This window comes from Genypterus blacodes, unplaced genomic scaffold (assembly GCF_046128005.1).
Source record: "Genypterus blacodes isolate CSIRO-AG114 ecotype Tasmania unplaced genomic scaffold, CSIRO-AGI_Gbla_v1 ptg000063l_1, whole genome shotgun sequence".
NCBI classification, from domain to species: domain Eukaryota; kingdom Metazoa; phylum Chordata; class Actinopteri; order Ophidiiformes; family Ophidiidae; genus Genypterus; species Genypterus blacodes.
The window spans coordinates 241,893-260,840 of record NW_027466875.1 but is presented as its reverse complement, the minus strand read 5'-3'; the positions used below and the strand labels follow the sequence as shown (position 1 = coordinate 260,840).

At 45.2% G+C, this 18,948-nt stretch overlaps 1 protein-coding gene across 1 annotated transcript; it reads left to right on the top strand.

The window, feature by feature from the left end:
• The first annotated feature begins 1,474 nt into the window (after nucleotides 1–1,474).
• Nucleotides 1,475–16,496, top strand: clstn3 (calsyntenin 3). The gene is made up of 18 exons (XM_076154774.1): nucleotides 1,475–1,556; nucleotides 3,266–3,388; nucleotides 4,003–4,213; nucleotides 4,348–4,556; nucleotides 5,508–5,657; nucleotides 6,672–6,857; nucleotides 6,963–7,250; nucleotides 8,785–8,897; nucleotides 9,191–9,350; nucleotides 10,177–10,236; nucleotides 10,367–10,515; nucleotides 11,178–11,326; nucleotides 13,760–13,986; nucleotides 14,111–14,272; nucleotides 14,499–14,644; nucleotides 15,266–15,401; nucleotides 15,804–15,988; nucleotides 16,074–16,496. Exons 1-18 carry the CDS (start codon nucleotides 1,490–1,492, stop codon nucleotides 16,221–16,223), a joined length of 2,871 nt encoding a protein of 956 aa, XP_076010889.1. The 5' UTR covers nucleotides 1,475–1,489; the 3' UTR covers nucleotides 16,224–16,496.
• The last annotated feature ends 2,452 nt before the right edge of the window (nucleotides 16,497–18,948 follow it).

The following is an 18,948-nucleotide window of genomic DNA, read 5'->3' as shown; positions in this document are numbered from 1 at the left end:
CAAATTGACGTGACGGGATGGATTTTGCTGTGTTGTGGTCTGAGTCACACGCTCGCAACCGGGGAAAAAAAGCAAGAGCAGCAGTCTGGAGAGAGAGAGAGAGAGAGAGAGAGAGAGAAGGACGCAGTGTGGGCGGGTTAAGAAGCGTCGAGAGGGAGGGGACGCGGCGTAATATTCCCATCGTTTTTTTCCTCCTCCGTACAGCCGAAAACAAGGGCATCTGCCTCTTCATCTTCCTCACGCCTCAGTCTCAGTAGTACACATCCTGTCATTACTGGGCTCCATCTTGCTCCAACACCCCCCAAAATACCCTCCAAAAAAACCGGGTCCGTGACGCTGCGTTAAAGCTACCTGTGGTTTGGGCTGCTGTGCGCCTGTGGGGGACCAGGGGACCACCGGAGAGCGGAGCGGCAGGGGCGTGAGAGGCGGATGCTGCGAGGGTAGAGCCGGGTACCAACCAGGAGCATCACCGCACTCGCCACACGGTAACGTTTGCGCTGCGGCTCGCCGTCATCGCTGCGACATTTCCCCCCCATTCAGTGTAGCGTGAGGTCGGTGTCGGAACACGGAGCCCGGGCCGGTAATGTGTGTGTCTGTGTGTGTCGGTGTGTCGGTGTTAGAATCGGCTCATTCCTGTCGCATAGGGTTACGCATGTTTCTGCTGAATGTGTGTGTGATCTGAAGGGGGCATCGTGTTGTGTTTGATTTTGATCTCATCTGTGTATGTGCGAGTGGTGTGTGCGTGTGTGTGTGTCGTATCTGATAGCGAGCTGTGCTGCAATGAAAACGTTTATAGGCTGATTATGTGTCAGTGAACGCTGGAGCCCCCAAGGACTCATTCTTCAGTTGTGGCAACTACCACAGGCAGCAACTGCATTTTCCCCTCCCAAACCACAATTAACACACTGGAAAACACACGTGCACAGCTTAACCAAATGGTGCAAACACACACACACACACACACGCACACACACACACACACAGGACCAGGTGTGTGCATGCCCCCATCCAGGTTATCACTGTGCAGGTGTGTGGTTCTGATTCTGAGGAGTAACATCATGTAACAGCACAGGGGGACATGCAGTCTGGATATTTCTGCTCATTCATCCTGTTTATCTATGATTACGTGTGTGTATGTGGGTGCTCGCTGGGTGCTTGCAGTCTCATTTACGCATGCAGGCCTCCAGTGAAAGGTCGCAAGCAGTCTAGCTCACACACGCCTCACCTAAATAATGCCTTCCTTGCAGAAAAATGCAGCAATGTAGAAACTCAAAGTGCCTGTAATTTGTTGGAACTGGGCAGGCTCTCTCTCTCTCTCTCTCTCTCTCTCTCTTGCCCTGTCTCTCTCTGTCTGTCTCTCTCTCTTTGTGTCTTGTTACTGTATCTCTAACTGTCTCTCCAGTGATCAGTTGTTGATGCATGTACTGTATCCCTCCCTGCTCCCCCTCCCCTCCCCGTCAACCCCTCTACCTTCCCTTTCCTCCCTCAGATGGACAGAATGAATTTTCTCTCCTTCCTCCTCCTTTGCTTGACTTCGGTTGCCAATGGCAACAAAGGTCAGTTCCTCGTCGTTTTGAGTGTTAATTGTGAAGTGTTGATAAGGGTTTTGCCATGGGAGCGCACAAACCTGACGAGGCGTTCAGGGACATGTGTGTTTTTCCATGAAACGCTCTTGACTCAATGACTCAATGGCTTCCTGGTTGTATCATAGAATGCCATAGTGAGAGAAGTGTACCTACATCCTACATGTCTATATATGTTGTGTTTCGTGATGAAGAACCATCATGTGAGAAGATGATCAATCTGTTTCCCACTCCAAAGCAGATTTATCATCCTGGCAAACCATGAATGTGATTCAACATCATTGTTACAATGATTGTCATACCGGGGAAGTAGAATGAACCAGACAGAGAGGAGGAACAGAGGAGGAGTGTTGGAGGAGGAGGAGGAGGAGAGGGAGACAAGGAGATTGAAGGAGAGATGGGGCACCAGGAATGCAAGGGAAATAGTAGTAGAGACAGAGGAGAGGAGAGGGAACGGTGACAGGAGAGGACGAGAGACGCAGACACGACTCAGACCGATGAGGAAGAAGGAGGGAGGAGGTGAAGGAGGTGGGGGAGTGGAGCGGTACGCGCGATCAGGTGACACCGTGTGTGTGGGGTGGGGTGGGGGGGAGGGTTAGGAAAGCACGAGCCAGCCGAGTGTTTGTGTGTGAGAGAATGGGGAGGGGAGGGGGGGAGGAGGAGGTGAGGGCGGGATAGAGTGACAGAGGGAGGAGGAGTGCCAGGGGAGAGAGGGATGGGATGGGATGCCTCTCAATCTGTAATCCCGGATGTAATCCACAGCGTTGATGCTCAGATTAATGCTATACAGCGGAGGGAGGGAGGAGAGAAGGGAAGGAGGGAGGGAGGGAGGAGATCAGCTGAGGGGACACAGTGCGGGAGATAAATGACTAAGAAATAGACAGGATAGAAGACTGTAGAAACGTAGGAGGAGCAGGAGGAGACCTTGAGAGCAGAGGATGAGTATCTCTGCCATCAGACTCAGATCCAGCTGCTTTCTCTCTCTCTCTCTCTCTCTCTCTCTCTGTCTCTCTCTGTCTCTCTCTGTCTCTCTCTTTCTCCCTGTGTGTGTGTTTGCGGTGCAGTGGATGACAAAACTCCAGTCTGTTGCCTCTGTCTGATCTCCAACTGCACTGCCTCCGTCTTAGTGGCTGAGCAGAACAGAGAGAGGAAAGCGCTCCGGCTTTTGTTTTTGCTCTTTGTTGGAATGTAAAATCATCCTTCTGGCTCATTAACTTGTCCTTTGATCATTCAGCACAGAACATTTGGCGCAAGGATGAATAATTAATTTGCAATTAAAGGTTAAATTCACGGTAAACAGCAGTCCTTTGATTTGACTTGGCTGATGTTTAGTACATTATGTGCAGTGCTTGTGTCAGTGCTGATTGATCTGTGCGGCTGTGCGTACCTCTCAGTGTGCGATAAGGTGAAATCTGACAGGCTTTCATTACCAAACAGGTGTGTGTGGAGTGGCACTTGACACGAGGGAGAGAAGTGGCCCCGACGAATACAGAGAAAGAACAATTCTGTGTATATTTCATCTTTGTGGTCTCACTCATGCGTCGTGTGTTTCTCCTCTCGTGCACTTGTCCTCACCCTGATGTCCTCATCCATAATGGAGTGATAAAAATAGACTTTTTGCTTCCTTCTAATTGTTCCATTTAACCCAAACGCCTCTTTGGTCTCCCCTCTGTGCCGTGCAGCCAATAAGCACAAGCCATGGATCGAGACAGAGTACCAGGGGATCGTCATGGAGAACGACAACACCGTGCTGCTCAATCCACCTCTATTTGCTTTGGACAAAGATGCTCCGCTGCATTACGCCGGTAATAACTGCAGCAATAAAACAGTATGGCAGACTATAGTGATGGAAATATTAGTGTTATAAATATTCTGTGTATTCACTTGAACGGGCATATCGTCCAGCCATTCGTGAAGAAATAGGTCAGGAGAATTATCTAACTTTGCAGATATCACAGCACTGCAGCCATGTTACCAAAATGCACATATGGTTGATCGATTTGTTTGGCTGCTTGAATGTTGATAGTAAATATTACACATGGGGCTGATTTGACATTTTTGCAGAGAGGGTTTGGAGCTATCAGGGCGCTGCCACTGCCAGCAACAATTCCTAATAGACACTCTAAATATTAAAGGCAATGTATTCAGTCACTGAGTCCACTATTTTTAGACCTTCATAGTGTAATTCTAGCCTTCATTGCAGGCAGCAGTCAGCAGTGCTCGGCTCTACAGCGAGCTGAAATAGGGCTTATATATTTGCAGTGGAAACACCTCAATTGCAGAAAATGATAGTGTTCCGTTAATCTTGAACAAATAAACTGCTAATATTCAAAAGGTTCGCTTCTCTAAAGGAATCCTCATATCTGCATGCATATCTAATACGTTTATTTGAAGTCTTCTTCTTCTCTCTCTGGCCCAGGTGAGATTTGTGGCTTCCGGGTGCACAATGGGCCCTCCGGTTCGGGTTCAGTCCAGTTTGAGGCGGTTGTTCTGGACCGTTCCACCGGTGAAGGTCTGGTCCGGTCCAAGGAGCCACTGGACTGCGAGAGCCAGAGGGAGCACAGCTTCACCATCCAGGCCTACGACTGCGGAGAGGGACCAGATGGAGTCAACAGCAAGAAATCTCACAAGTCTGTCCTCCCCGTTTCACCATATCCGTCTTTTAATTCATCTTTTTTTGTACTATGATGACAAGCTTTGTTCTGGCCTTTCTCTTTCTCCCCCGCTTGTCTTTCACTTCCTCCCTCCGCACTCCCTCCCACAGGGCCACTGTGCATGTTCGTGTGAACGACGTCAACGAGTTCTCCCCTGTGTTCGTGGAGCGTCGCTACGAGGCTTCAGTCCCAGAAGGGCGTCTGTTTGACCGAATCGTGCGCGTGGAAGCTCTGGATGCCGACTGCTCCCCTCAGTACAGCCAAATATGTTTCTATGACATCATCACTCCCAATGTGCCCTTCGCCATTGACAATGACGGTGAGATACGTTTAATCGAGCAGGAATAACAGAGCCTGTTAGACTTACTGTGTCGCCTTGAATGACTGTGAATTTTAATAGACATTCATCCGCTTTACTGCAGAGTCACAATCTTATTTCCCTAATTTGACATCTGTAGTTTATGCTCTAAATAGCCTCGGCTTCGAATGGGAGCACTCAATTTGGCATGCAATTTAATATTCAGCTACTAAATTTCAGATATCCCCATGCATAAAAATAACACACCTTTACACACACGCACGCACGCACACACACCAGGCATTGATGTCTGTACAGCATAGTAATGAAAGAACCGCAGCTATTTAATTTGTCTCTCGCAGGTAGATTCGAAAAGAAAAGGTGTTAAAATAGAAATTGTGTGGGTGGACTATTGTTCCGTCTCTGCATAAACATTGCAGCAGCTGTTGGGTTTAATATAGCACCGTGCTCACAGATGCTTCCAGATTCTCTCAATTCCTACAAGGAAAATGATGGTTTCTGCTTACGTTCATTGACTGCTTGGTGAGAGATCAGCTATGGATCTTTTTGTAATATGACACAGCAGTCTTGGGGGTGGGGGGGCAGATTTCTTAAGGAGACTCTGTTTTAGTATGACTTTGCAGAATAGAGTGGGACTTAAGCAGGGATGAGCAGCTCCTTTCTTTTTTTTGGGTCAGCCTAGTACAGCAGCACAGAGACCTTTTGTTACGACCTTGTTCAGACGCCGTAGCCCTGTCATTGTCCGTTTTCTGGATTTTCTTTACGACTTTCTCTTTAAACGTTTTTATTTTGAATCAGATTATACCCTGATGAACCAAATAGTCATTCGTATGCGGTGAGCTGCGCTTGGTCACGACTAAACCTCCTATTCCTTTATACCTTCTTTTCGCCTCTTCTTTCTTTCTTTTACTCTTCTCTCTCTCTTCCTCTCTCTCTTTCTCTGTCTCCTAGGTAACATCAAGAACACAGAGCCGTTGGATTCCAAGCGTCAGCGCGTTCACACTTTCTGGGTGACCGCCTTCGACTGTGGAAAGAACCGAGCTCAGGCTGACGCTCAGGTTGTTGTCACGGTCAAGCCCTCCTGCAAACCAGGCTGGATCGGTAATCAATACCACTGAACACACCATGGCTGTCCTGACTGTCACACTGTCACATCTCCCCTCCAGCTGCACAGGAGAGGCCTTACAAATGTGCTCTAATGGAATCTGACTCTTTGTGTGTTTGGATGAAACGGATTATCATTTACTGTTGGAGTTTGTGTGTGGGCTGGACGCTTGGATGATTCACCTTTGCATGTTGATATGTAGAGCGGAGGTATAGAGCAGTTTTGCTGATACGGAGTATTATCAAGGGAAGGCACTTAATTAAACAGTGGCATTATATTCACACCATGATTATATTCAAACTGTACTGCTAGTGCTTTCTATCTGGAGTCCTTGAAAATGGCTACCCTCATTATTCCTCCTTCATAGTTTGTGGAACTGGCTTCATCTGAACACAGTGACAGCATTGGGTGCATGGGAAGAACTCAGTTGCAGGGTGAAACTCACAAAAGCAGGGACGAAGCCAAATAATCAGCGTCCAATGAAACACACAGGTTAACCCGGCAGTCAGGTTACAAGCGGTCAGGGAAAGCAGAAAGCAGGGTCACACTGTTGTTAAGGCTCAAGTGCAAGAAAGAGAGCACAACAGGAAGAACCATGGAAAGCTCAGACCTGCCAGGCAACAATGGGAACACGGCTGGTTAGATGGTTAAGAGTTTGATGGGGAAAATAGGGAACAGGTGTAGAGCAGGGAACTGAAAATGTGACCGACTGGCCGGACAGAGAGCGAAGTATTAACAATGAGGAGATACACACAAACACACACACACACACGCACACACAGGGATGCATCTCGAAGGACTTTTCTGACCTACATTCGGAAATGTCATACTTCTTTCTCAGTACATCAACTTACCATGATCATAACCTTTACCCTAAGAATTTATTACATTTTGGGAATGCAGGCCAGAAAAGTCCTTTGAGACTCACACACACACACACACACACACACACACTCAGGGAGAGTGACAGAGGGAACAAACAGAATCATGACCCAGTGTGTTTATTTCAGGATGGACCAAACGTGTTGAGTACACCCCCGGGTCAGGCAGCATCCCCCTGTTCCCCAGCTTGCATCTGGAGACCTGTGAAGAGACTGTGTGGAACATCCAGGCCACGGTAGAGCTGCAGACCGGCCATATTGGGAAAGGATGCGACAGAGACAGCTACTCTGACAGATCTGTGCGCCGCCTGTGTGGTGTGTTCTGGTTTACGTTTGATAACACGATGTGACTGCTTGGCGGCAGGATGCTCTGCATGGATCGCTCACACGTTAATAACATTTCCTTCATGTCTTCATCAGGTGCTGTGAGGGGTGAGGTGGACCTTCTCCCTCCTCCATCTCCTGCTGCCAATTGGACGTCAGCCCTGCCCACACTCCCCTCCTCCGATTCCTCTCTGGTTTTCTCTTTCAATGGATCCAACCATGTTGCCGTGGTGCCTGACTCGGTTGTCTCAGCATTATCAGGTGATCACTTCACCCTCCAGCTGTGGATGAGAAGGGGCGGGGCCAACATCCAGGCTGCGACCACCCAGACCAGAGGGAACCGCAAGGATGAGGAGACCATCGTGTGCAGCACTGTCAGGAATGGTTGGTTATATAAATATATATATATGTTTTTGTCATCTTTTGTCTTCTACATTTGATCACAGAGAGCAGAAATCAGGGCCACAGCTGACAAATTGGCAAAAGATAGATGAAAGGTAGATAAATAGGAAAGATGGATAAAACATTTACAAGAAAGTTACCTACTCTCTCTGTGCACAGACCAGAAGCTACAACCCACAACGATTCGATGAATCAATGGTGGGCTGGTCAAGGGTATTTAGGCAAGGAAAGGTTTCTTTTTACAAGTTAGTGGGCTTCTTTTTTACAAAAAGCCTTTTGAAGAAATACTTAAAGAGCAAAGTTCCATGTGAAGAAGAAAGGGTAAGATTACACTACCACTATATCGGATACGTAATTCAGTGTCATGGTGTCACTTCTAGCTGTCTATAACCTCTATAACGTCTATCGCCTAAATAATAATAATGAGCAAAATGATGTAAGTGTACAACAGAAATAAAACCAAACTTTAATGTAATCAAATTAAAGTCAAAGAGGTACATTTCTACCGCAGTGCATGCTGGGTATTCTAATCTTAGAAGGGCGGGGTTTGGATGTCTCAGCCAATCCTATGCGAGGACACAAATACCTGTTTCGGAGAAATTCGTAAAGGCAGAAAAACAGGTTCTGTGCAAAAGGGCGTGGCCTAAATGAGTGATTTGAAAAAGGGGCTCAAAAGAATAAATCTTATAAAAGTTCATTGCCAAAGTCATTATTACAGCGCCACCATCGGTCAAAGAGGCCTGATCCTGCCAAGCTGATCCCAAAATCTGATCCCAATCGGATTACAACTGTCCCAAGTTATCACTGTGACAGACAGGCAGATGGAGAGACAGACAGGCAGATACCAGTGATTACAATGTGTGTGGGTGTTAAAGCCCAAACAACACAAAAAGGCAAACAAACAAACCTTTGATTTATGTGTAATTACAGAGATTGAATGGCAAAACTTTATGTAACGTCTCGTTCACATTCAATGTTCATGTGCACAGGGAAAAACCTCACATGTTGGATGATTCAAGGGCTTAAAAGATTCCAAGTGTGTGCAGAATGTGTTATTGTAAGGACGCCTGAAAACATGTTGCTCATTGGTTAACACAGATCTCCACTGTGTCAGAGTGGAAAATTACAGATAAGAGAGTGAATAAAATAGCACTTTTTGCAGCTTAAACAACTAATGTGAAGGTGCTCCTAAGAGGCACTTATCCTCCAGCTGCTGCACTCGTGCTGCCAAATGAACAGTAGAAGCACAGTAAAACACTGTAATTGTATTAGGCTGCTCCTGCTCTAAATATGTGCAACTCTCTGACTTTGTACTGGCATTTCTGCAAAGCGTCCTATGCAGCAAATCTTCCTTACAATCGCAATAAAGTTCACAAGCAATTTCAGCGAGTGAGAAAGATAAACCAAGATGAAAGCCTGCAATAAAGCCATCGGACGGTGTCGTTTCTTGGTGATTATTCTGTGAAAGATGCCCGGTAATGTTAACATTTTCCTCCTCTCCCTCTCTTACTGGCAGATGACTCCTTCTCGCACTACTCCCTCTCCGTCCATGGCTGCCGTCTCTCTCTCTTCTACTGGCCCGACGTCTCTGCCGCGCGGCCCGTCAAATTCCTGTGGAAACTGGAGCAGGTACTGGGGGAACGGCAGCTTTGATGTTCCGCACAATTCCTCTGTATTTGTTCCTTAAAACCAAAGTGAAATCAAGGGAATACAATGAGTGCTTTGTAAGCTTTATGCGTCAGAATACACGGAGAAGAGAATCCATCAAACGCTTCCCATTGTGTTGCACACGGGAGGCGTGTTTTTACCGGAGCACAGACGCAGGATGCAGATGTAGCGATTAAAGGACGCTGACATTTTTTTGTATTGCCAAACACCAGTTTACATCAGTGATCAATACTTGATCTCTCTCTCTCCATCAGGTGTGTGACAGCGAGTGGCATCATCTTTCCCTGAGTGTCCAGTTCCCTTCGGTAACCCTGTATGTAGACGGAGTGACCTTTGACCCCGCCCTCATCCATGACAACGGTGCCATCCCCAACCCGGCTGCCCGTCAGAGGATGCTGATCGGTGCCTGCTGGGGTGAGATGCTGAAACCACACACACACATTTGTGCCATAACATACACAGAAATCCAGCGTAATGAATACACCTCACATTACCAAATTTAAGCGGAAAACCTGAATTTATTTATGTTTTGCATAAAAGCTTTGGGCAGCAGTTGTGCAGTCTGCCGCTCTTTTTCATTCCCCTGTCACTAAAATGTCATTTAAATCACACCTCCCTGCAGCGTGCCAGAGACTGCAGGCTGCCATGTCTGCCATACGCCACCTCAACTTAAACACTCACGAGGCATCTCAGGACAATCTGCCAATACCCTTTTCCTCGTGCCAGTCACTTCCCCATTTCACTCGTTTATAGCTCGGTTGATGCAGTTTGTCTTTGACAGCTAATAACATAACTGACTTATCAATTATTCAGGGCAACAGAACAACTGCAGGACCAGACAGGCAGCCTGCCATTCACACCCGTGTCACTGGTTAAAATGGGAAACTCTCCGCCTGCCAATTAGCCGCGAGAAACACACACACTCACTGTAACGTGCTCTCACACACAGTGGAAGTCGTTGTTTTGCCTGCATGACAGCAGCTGCTGCTAGATAATGAGGAGATGGTGCATCTTTGAATATCATCTACAGTTTTGCACCCACACCTCCTCGTGTTCATTTTTGTTGTTGTTTTTCATTCTTGCCGTCAATCTCTGGCACCACCAGTCTTCTTACTTACTTCTACACTAATCCATGCCACTACCTTCTCTCTCTCTCTCTCTCTCTCTCTCTCTCTCTCTCTCTGTCTTCTTGTTTTCCATTTTTCTCCTTCCCTTCTCCCCTAACTGGTTTCCTGTGCAGAGCCAGAAGAGAAGCAGAGGGAGATCATTAACAACACCATCCCAGAGGGTAAAGACTCAGGTGACTTTGCTTGTTTTCTAACCTGCCTGTGTTACACTATATTGCTGCCACACTGACGGTTTGCTATTTGCATATTATGTACAAATCAATGTGTATAATGTACTCACACTGGACTGTCTGTGGTCCTTAGTGAGGTATGTGGGCGGTTACCACGGCCTGCTGTCAGGGGTGACAGTGCGTCCGGGCAGCGTGGAGCCACACAGTGTGGTGGAGTGTCTGTACGCCTGCAGGGAGGGGCTGGACTTTGGAGACCTGGAGACTTTGGGATCTGGCATGAAGGTAACACCAGAAGAAGAAGAGAGAGGGACACATCTGGGAACATGAGGGAACATCTGGGAACATGTGACATGCATCATCTGTCATTTCTATTGGAGTAGCTCATTTACAAAAACAAGAATAAACTTAAAAGACACAAGTGGAATCCAGATTAAAATCCAGATTTAAATATAATAATCATACTTTTGTAAATGAACTCATTTGTTAAACACATTGCCTCAGTTGCTCCTCAACCACATATATGCACAATCCATTTCTAACAAGTATTTTGAGTCATAGCTCCCCATATTGCACGTAGCAACTTTGCCAGCTGGTGTGTGAAAGCTACAATGTGAAATATAAGCAGTGTGTTAGTCAAAGTGTGTCGCCCTCCAGGTTGTGATTTATCTGTTTTGCGTGCACTCCCTGATTCCACCAGGCCGTACATTCCTGTTTTAGTACATGACTTTGCATGGATTTGGGAGCCATGTGTGTCCATTGTCCTGTGCTGTTTAGATGATCACATCTGCAATATCTTCACACCTTAACACTCATTTTAAAAACATTTCACAGGTATCTGCAGTAATGAATGCATTTTACTTGTACAAGATAGTTTTGGTTAAAAAAATGAGATTTTTTATTTTTGTTGAGCCCCGGTGAATTCACCTTGACCTTTGACCTTGTAGGTGCACGTGAACCCAAGCCAGTCAGTGTTGGTGCTGGAGGGAGACGACATCGAGAGCTTTAATCGTGCAGTGCAGCAGGTCACCTACAGGAACTCTCTACGCTTTGCAACTCCCGGAGTGCGACCCCTTAAACTCACCACCTCGCTCAGGTACACACACACACACACACACACACACACACACACACACACACACACACACACACAAACACACACACACACTGGAGGAAATCACTAACTGAAGTAGAAATAGGTTGAGGGGAAGCGACTACACCACAAATACAATCCAACACTTCATTACTACATAATGAATAAATACTTGCATTTAAGTTGAGTGTATGAAAGTGGAATTTTCCTTTGACACTCTAACGTGAAGCGTTGTGTTCTGAGCTATGCTGCTGATCCTTCAGTGAACTCATCAAACATGGACCTTGACTTGGCTATGATAAGGAGCGTCAGTTGCATGAATGAGATGATTATACCAAGAATGTCACAGCAAACGATAACAAGTAATATCTTATCTCTGAGTTCATTCAGATACTCAGTGACTTTCTCTCTCTCTCTCTCTCTCTCTCTCTCTCTCTCTCTCTCTCTCTCTCTCTCTCTCTCTCTCTCTCTCTCTCTGTCTCTCTGTCTCTCTGTCTCTCTCTCTCTCTCTCTCTCTCTCTCTGGTTTGTCCCTGGGAGTGTTGAAACATTTACTTTTATCAACAATCCTCGAGCAAATTATTAGTCAAAGGTGATTTTGCAGTATCCTTGGCGACATGTATAGGTTTACATGTTGTTATTTTCCTCCAGGGGTCTATTTAGAAACATTTGCAAGGCTTTAACATGCACAAGAAAACATCGATCCATTTCTCCTGAGTACTGTGAGATTGTGGAGGGGTGCAATTTATGGACCGTAATTGATCGACTCCCTCATTCCCTTTCCTACCTGCTGCCTTCCTCAACTCCTCCCTCACCACCGATGATTGACATTTAAGTTGGCGAATCCCCTTGGGGTGCACAGTGGTATTTGCTTTTGGGAGGGGGGCTCAAAGGTTTATGCCAAATTAGAATCCATCCGTAGGAGGTTTACTGAATCCATTTCTACAGGTGTGAGCTCGCGACACGTACTCTCTACTACTGCATCACACCATGGAAATGAGGGAAAATAACCAAAAACCATAACACATCCCACTTAACAGGATGTAGCTAATATCATACCATTAACAAAACAGCATGATTAATTGTATACGCAGCACAGCATGTTCAGCCCCCGACAATCTCTGCAAAATCTCCCACAAAGGTTCGGAGCCGTTTCCAGGTCAGTGCTTTACCACACGTAACAACTGTGAGCGGTATTCTGACTTTAGCAGTCACTTTGGGCCAATGAAATATTAATTCACTCATGGAAAAGAACATACTGTATACATACTGTGAATTTAGCAGGCAAGCTACAAACCAGCTCCCATCTAATTCCCATTATGGGCTGATATTCTTATGGATTATTGATTTTTATAAGATTGGAATGTTTACAAAGCTAAACCAGGGTGTTCTTTTATTTTCAAGGTTATAGGCAGATTTTTTTGGGTTTCAGGTCAGGAGTGTGTGTGTGCGTGTCTGCGTGTGTGTGTCCCTCTGCATGTTTTATAGCGTGTAGGGAGATTAGACTGATTTGAGGCCAGGAGTTACCCAGATGGCAGAACAGCAGGCTCTTCTGGAGAAGGCCGACTGAAGCAGCTGCACACTCAGATAGCGGAAATGTTAGCAGACACACACACACACACACACACACACACACACACACACACACACACACACACACACCCTTAAACCCCTTTTCAGACACAATACTGAATTATTGTGCAGATGAGTAAATATATGTAAGCAGCCTGTCATCAATGTTTTGCGCGGCTTTTCTGTCAGAAAAATCACATTTGTAACAGTGGACCTCCTTTATGCTGACATGTGCTGTTTTCAGTGTCATAATTCACCAATGACAACTGCAGTCATGGTGAAATTAGGGAAACGGGTGGAGGAAGCATCGCATTGGTGAAGCTTGACGGTTTTGGTTTATTATGGTCTGTCACAGCAGAGTCTTGGTAGACATCAGTGCAGATGTGGCCAAACCTCCACACTCTCAAGTTGTGATTCAGACCATATTTCAATTTCTCTGGGCTGAAATCTGTGATACGTCACATTTCAGTAAGAGGAATGAGCAAACTGAAATGATCCACTTCAGCAACCACTTTATTAGAAATAATTCAGATTTCATGCATAAACTTTAGGTGATTATAAACAATTTTCCAATGATTTCCTCTCCAAAATCTCTGGATACCATCACCGGAGCAGATGGGAGCACCTCTGTGAGATGAACTTAGATTGGAGCTATGAACTGAGTCATCGCTTGGTTGCTCATTAGGACAAGAATTTCTAGTGTGCTGAGTTTACAATTTACAAACAAGAACCTGCAAAAGGGACAAAACTAATAAATAACACTAGTAGAATCACTGACAAAGGAATAAACCAAGTGCATGAAAACACAAGGATAGGTGAGGAATCTTTGCTGAGGAAGGTATTTCTCTTTTTTCCTCCCTGCCAGATGTTTCAACGAGGAGAGCTGCCTGTCGCTCAAGCAGCTGGAGGGCTACCTGGTGGTCCTCCAGCCAGACGCCCCCCAGATCTCCCTGTCGGGGGTCGGCCCTCATCTCGCTCGTCCTGCACCCGAGTTCGAAGGTCCCCGTGGTGTCCCCCTCTTCCCCGAGCTCAGGATCGTCTGTTCCCTGTCTCACGCCGTCAACACGGCCGCACAGGGGATGGAGGGCGGAGGTGAGCTACACCCTCAGCATTTAATGTTACTACACTGAAATCTGGAATATTTGATAAATACTTGGATGGCATCACTCTTAAGGTGTTCTTGGGTGTCACTTAATCTAATCCTGTTGCCTCCCAGCTCTAATGTCCGACGCCGTGGCACACACTTTGGATGGCTGTGAAGTCCAGCCTCTGGGGGAGGAGCTGAACCCAGAGAGGGAGGAGCTTCTGGTGGACATGGATGTTGTGCGAGAAAGAGGATTGGAAATCATCAACACTACTGCTTATATCGCAATCACAGGTAGAGTCACTTTCTAAACTGTCCCAGGAGAAGAACAACTAATTGTCTGGTTTAGTAATATTCTTTTTAAATCTTATATGCTGAAATCCCAGATGATCTAGAACCAAAAAGTCATCCGTCCCTTACAGCAACCCCCAGTTGTCAATAAGTAGCTGTGCTCCACATTTATAGAATCATCATCTCAGTATTGACTCATTGTTCCCTCTTTTGGTTTCCATCCCTCCAGGCGCTGAATCCATCTCTGTGTATGAGGACGTCCTTCGCTCAGTCCGCTACCGCCTGGCCAAAGGCTCTGAACGCTTTGAGAGGCGTTTCCGCCTGTCCTGCTCTGAGATGAATGGCAGGTACACCAGCAACGAGCTGACTCTGGAGGTGAGGAGAAACATTATTCACGCAACACCTTTCTCCTTTACAGACACACACACATCACACACATCAATGACATATACAGAGAGGGAAATTAAAGAGGGAGCACCCTGAATATGAAGCAGAACCTATCCTTGTGCTGTCCAGTGGGACATTTGGGCTCCTCTGATATTAGACGGAAACATTTTGTAAACAAGCTACCACATTCCAAAATTAATATACTATCAGAAATTCATGTTCATGGCTGCTTCTCACCTAAGACGATATTTCAAGATGGTTGCGTCTCCTCGATGCAACAAGGTGGCACAGCTGCGTTCAAACTAGGTTGTTATGGTTACATCGCAGTCCTCGACCACCAGGTCACCTAAATGTCGCCCTCATTTTTCTGGTGGAATCCAGGCTAAAAGATCGAGTGGAAATAATTACACAGATGCTTTGTTTGTAATGAAGAAAGCTTAGGGAGGTACGACACCATCATTTATCACAACTATTCCAGCTCAGTCAAGCAGAAAACTGTATGTTCAACCTGTTTTAGTAGACACAGAAGTTACATTAGCTGTTACTTGCTGTTACATCAGATTAATTATCTTTGTTTCTTTGTCTTCGTCTCTGTCTACGTCCTTTCAGGTGAACTTCCTCCACTCTTTGGACAGTCTCTACCACCCGTCCCACCTGCTGGCCTCCCAGCAGCAGTTCCTCCACCCATCCCACCATGCTGGGGAGCTGAGTGGCCACACCCTGCCTAATCCACATCGCAACTCAGGTGAGCTTTCCCCTGCACTAATCCTGGCTGCGTGTTCCCTGCTCAAGAGCACCACAGTGTGGCAGTGTAATCAATCACTGTCTAATGGTCTGCGACACCGCAGGTTTGTTCTCATGCAGTAACTACACCTACAGAGCCGGGGTAGGGTGGCCACATTATCTGCTGAGTCACTCATTTAACTAACATAACTCACATTATATCATTTAATTCAATATTAGTTTTTTGGGGGGGGACTTACTTATTTTGAGAGGGACAAACATTTGAATTGAGCTTAAACACACTAGTAAAAGCTCAATTCAAACTGCTTTCAGACGCAGTGAAATGAAAGTTAATTTCCCTTAAAATGCAGCTTTAAATGAATATATTTACTAAACAATAATATATATCCTTGTGTTTTGACAGTCGTACCAGGTGCAGCCACTGTTATCATAATGGTGTGTGTGGGTTTCCTGGTCGTCATGGTGATCCTTGGTGTTTTCCGAATTCGCTCCATCCATCGCCGTGGTGAAGGCACCAGGGGTGGAGCTAAGGAGGGAACTGGCCAATGGGACGACTCTGCCCTCACCATCATCGTCAACCCCATGGAGGTAATTACCAAATCAGTTAGTGATGCAAGTTCGTTTAATATATTATAGTTTTTGATTTTTCATCTCAACACAACACTGTCTTCAGTCCTATGAGTCTCGTATGGGCATCTCCGCTGACACCGAGGGAGAGGGCGAGGAGGAAGAGGAGGCAGCAGAGTCACCCGACGACGCCAGCGACGACCAGCGAATCATCATCAAGAAGGAGGGGAAAGACGGCAACGCCCGTCGCTACTGAGCTACACGTATCTCTGCACCACTTCTCATGGGAAACACCACCGGCTCACCAGTCACACACTCTCAATACGACTGCTGACACCTCTAGTATAAGGAATGTATGCTTACAAACACTACGCACAACACAGACACTCTAATACTCTGACACAATGCCATATGTGACCTGTAGCCAACAATGGGCAGTTGTTTGCCACCTAAATAGCCAATGGCACAATGTATACAGTTAATGTCATTTATCCGCCTCAGAAAACCCCACGGAAATTAAAATGTGGTGCACCAGTTCTAAACACAAGATGGTCATGTGTCTGTATATTGTGATGATGGTTGAATGGGACTGCTTTGTTTAAAAAAAAAAAAAAAGGTTGTATACTATCTTTTAGTATTGAAAGCAGACTGAAATACTTAAACAATCTGCATCATACTGGCCTTGAATAGTTCTACAGGCAAAGACACAAGGCTTTGCTCCTCCTCAGACTCACTCGAGAAGTCTGCCGCACAAGTTTTCTCTCTTGTCATCCTCCTCATCCACACATTCCTCCATTCCTCCACCGAGTGAAGGCAGTGAGGTCTAATGTTAACGTTCATCGCAACGGTTTTCTCTGACATATTCACACAAAACGAGGGAGGGTTTTTCTTTTTTAGTAAGCTGACAAGCATAACGCTTCAGCTCCCGAATGCATTTTGCCTGAGGCTGATGGGAAGAATTGAGAACTATCATGCATACCCAGACTCCTTCAAACAAATCTGGACTTCAGCCGCTGCTCTGAGAACACAGAGTGTAAACCTATAGTTTGAGGCCAGCATGCTGTTGACCTTTATGTAACGTCCCAAGCTGCTACTGATAGCCACACTCACAGTAGTTCAGGGTCTGTGATTTTGATCTTTGCAAAAATTCAGCTTGTAACACAGTAAAGTTGTGCAACCTGACCTATGACCCCCCCCCCCCCCCCCCCCCCCGCACACACACACACTGCAATGACACTCACTGCACTTTTTCACTCACTGCACACTGTTATTCCCACATACACAAACACACACCATAACGCTACCCCTGTTATTTCCAGAATGTCAGCTCAGCTTGGGCAGTTTTGATTGTATTGATTGTAATGAATTTTCTGTACATACAATGACGAATATTATGATATTGTTGTTATTACTATTATTATTGCGGCCAGTGATTCTCTTTTTTTGCATATTTTGAGAGTGATCAAATGATAATTTACACCCAATGAGTTACAAGTTATTTTGTTTCTCCATAGGATTTATCACCTTTACAGCATCAGAAAACTGTATAATAATATTAATAATAATAATAGTAGTAGTGATAAGAATGATAATCTCTGGCTTGATGAGTGTCTCTTAATTTGTGTGTAATATTGTTGTAATTTAAAAACTTGTTAATATCGGAATCACAGTAAAAGGAGGGCACATTGTTGTGAGATAGATACGATCTCTTTTTCACTCACTTCATCTTTCACTCTTCCAGTTTCCAATTTTTAAGTTGATCTTGTTCACATTTCAGCTCTTGTTCCTATCTTCATGTTTTTGTTCCACCCCGGCACATATCTTTGGTTACATGAATGTACAACTGTGTGCTTCTCCTCACCTTTCCTCCCTCCTTCCCTCCCTTCCCCCCTCCCCCCCTCCCTTCCTCTCTCCCTGCCTCTTTCCTTCGCCTCTCCCTCACTCTCCCTCTGTGTCTCTTGCTGTCTGTCTGTGTAGCCTTTCAATGTGCAGTGCTAAACCTGTCAGTAAATAAAGCCTGTCATTTTTGAGTGTAATGTTAAGAAGGAATAATTGCATTGATTAATAACTTATATTATTACTATGTTGCTATTGGAACATTACCTGTAATTATTGATACAATGATAACATGGATAATGCCGAATAATTGTTATTGAGAACTGTCAGAAAACATTACAAAATTCATAATAAAAACACTATATGATGTCTTCAGATTTGGATTGTTAATATTTTAAAAATAGAGGAACAATTTTATCAACATTCAATTTGATATTAATTTTGAGACAAGGGAAATCTATCCGTTGTAAAATATATATAAACATAAACGGTCTTACTTAATTAGGCCCAAAAACAATTTCACAAAGGCAACATTACACCTATTATACTGTATATGTTCCTTATAATGTATATGGGAAAATGCATTATAAACAATCAGTGCTGCATAGACATGGCTTTACAAACATTAGAGGATTCTTGGGCAAGAATCACCTCCAATTGAACCTCCCTTTGTATGACTGTTGTTTTTCCAGCGTAGATACCCGTCTCATGAGCAGCTGTGATCAAAGCCAGCATGGGCATCCTTGTGTTTCCACACAAGAATGGCATGTCAAAAGGTATTGCTTGAATTGCTCACCCTCATCTGGGTCGAGTTAATGGCACAGGATAAAAAAGGCACAGCTGTTACACACAGCAGCTAAAATTGACTCCTATGCTGGAGCACTACCTGGCCCAGGTTTGCCAATTACTCTGTGATCACTTAATTTAACTCAAATGTATTATAGACATGTAAGTGCAATACATTTTGACACAAACCCCCTCTACATAACAGGCCTTAAGCTCCAGAACTCTTTCTCGCACAAATTGCCAATTACTGAAATCACAGCAAACGACATGACAGACAAGTGGACAATAGGGTCAGACATTTTTATTTTAATGTTTAGTGATATTGTGGATGATCAATTATGGTAGATGAAATTCATTAG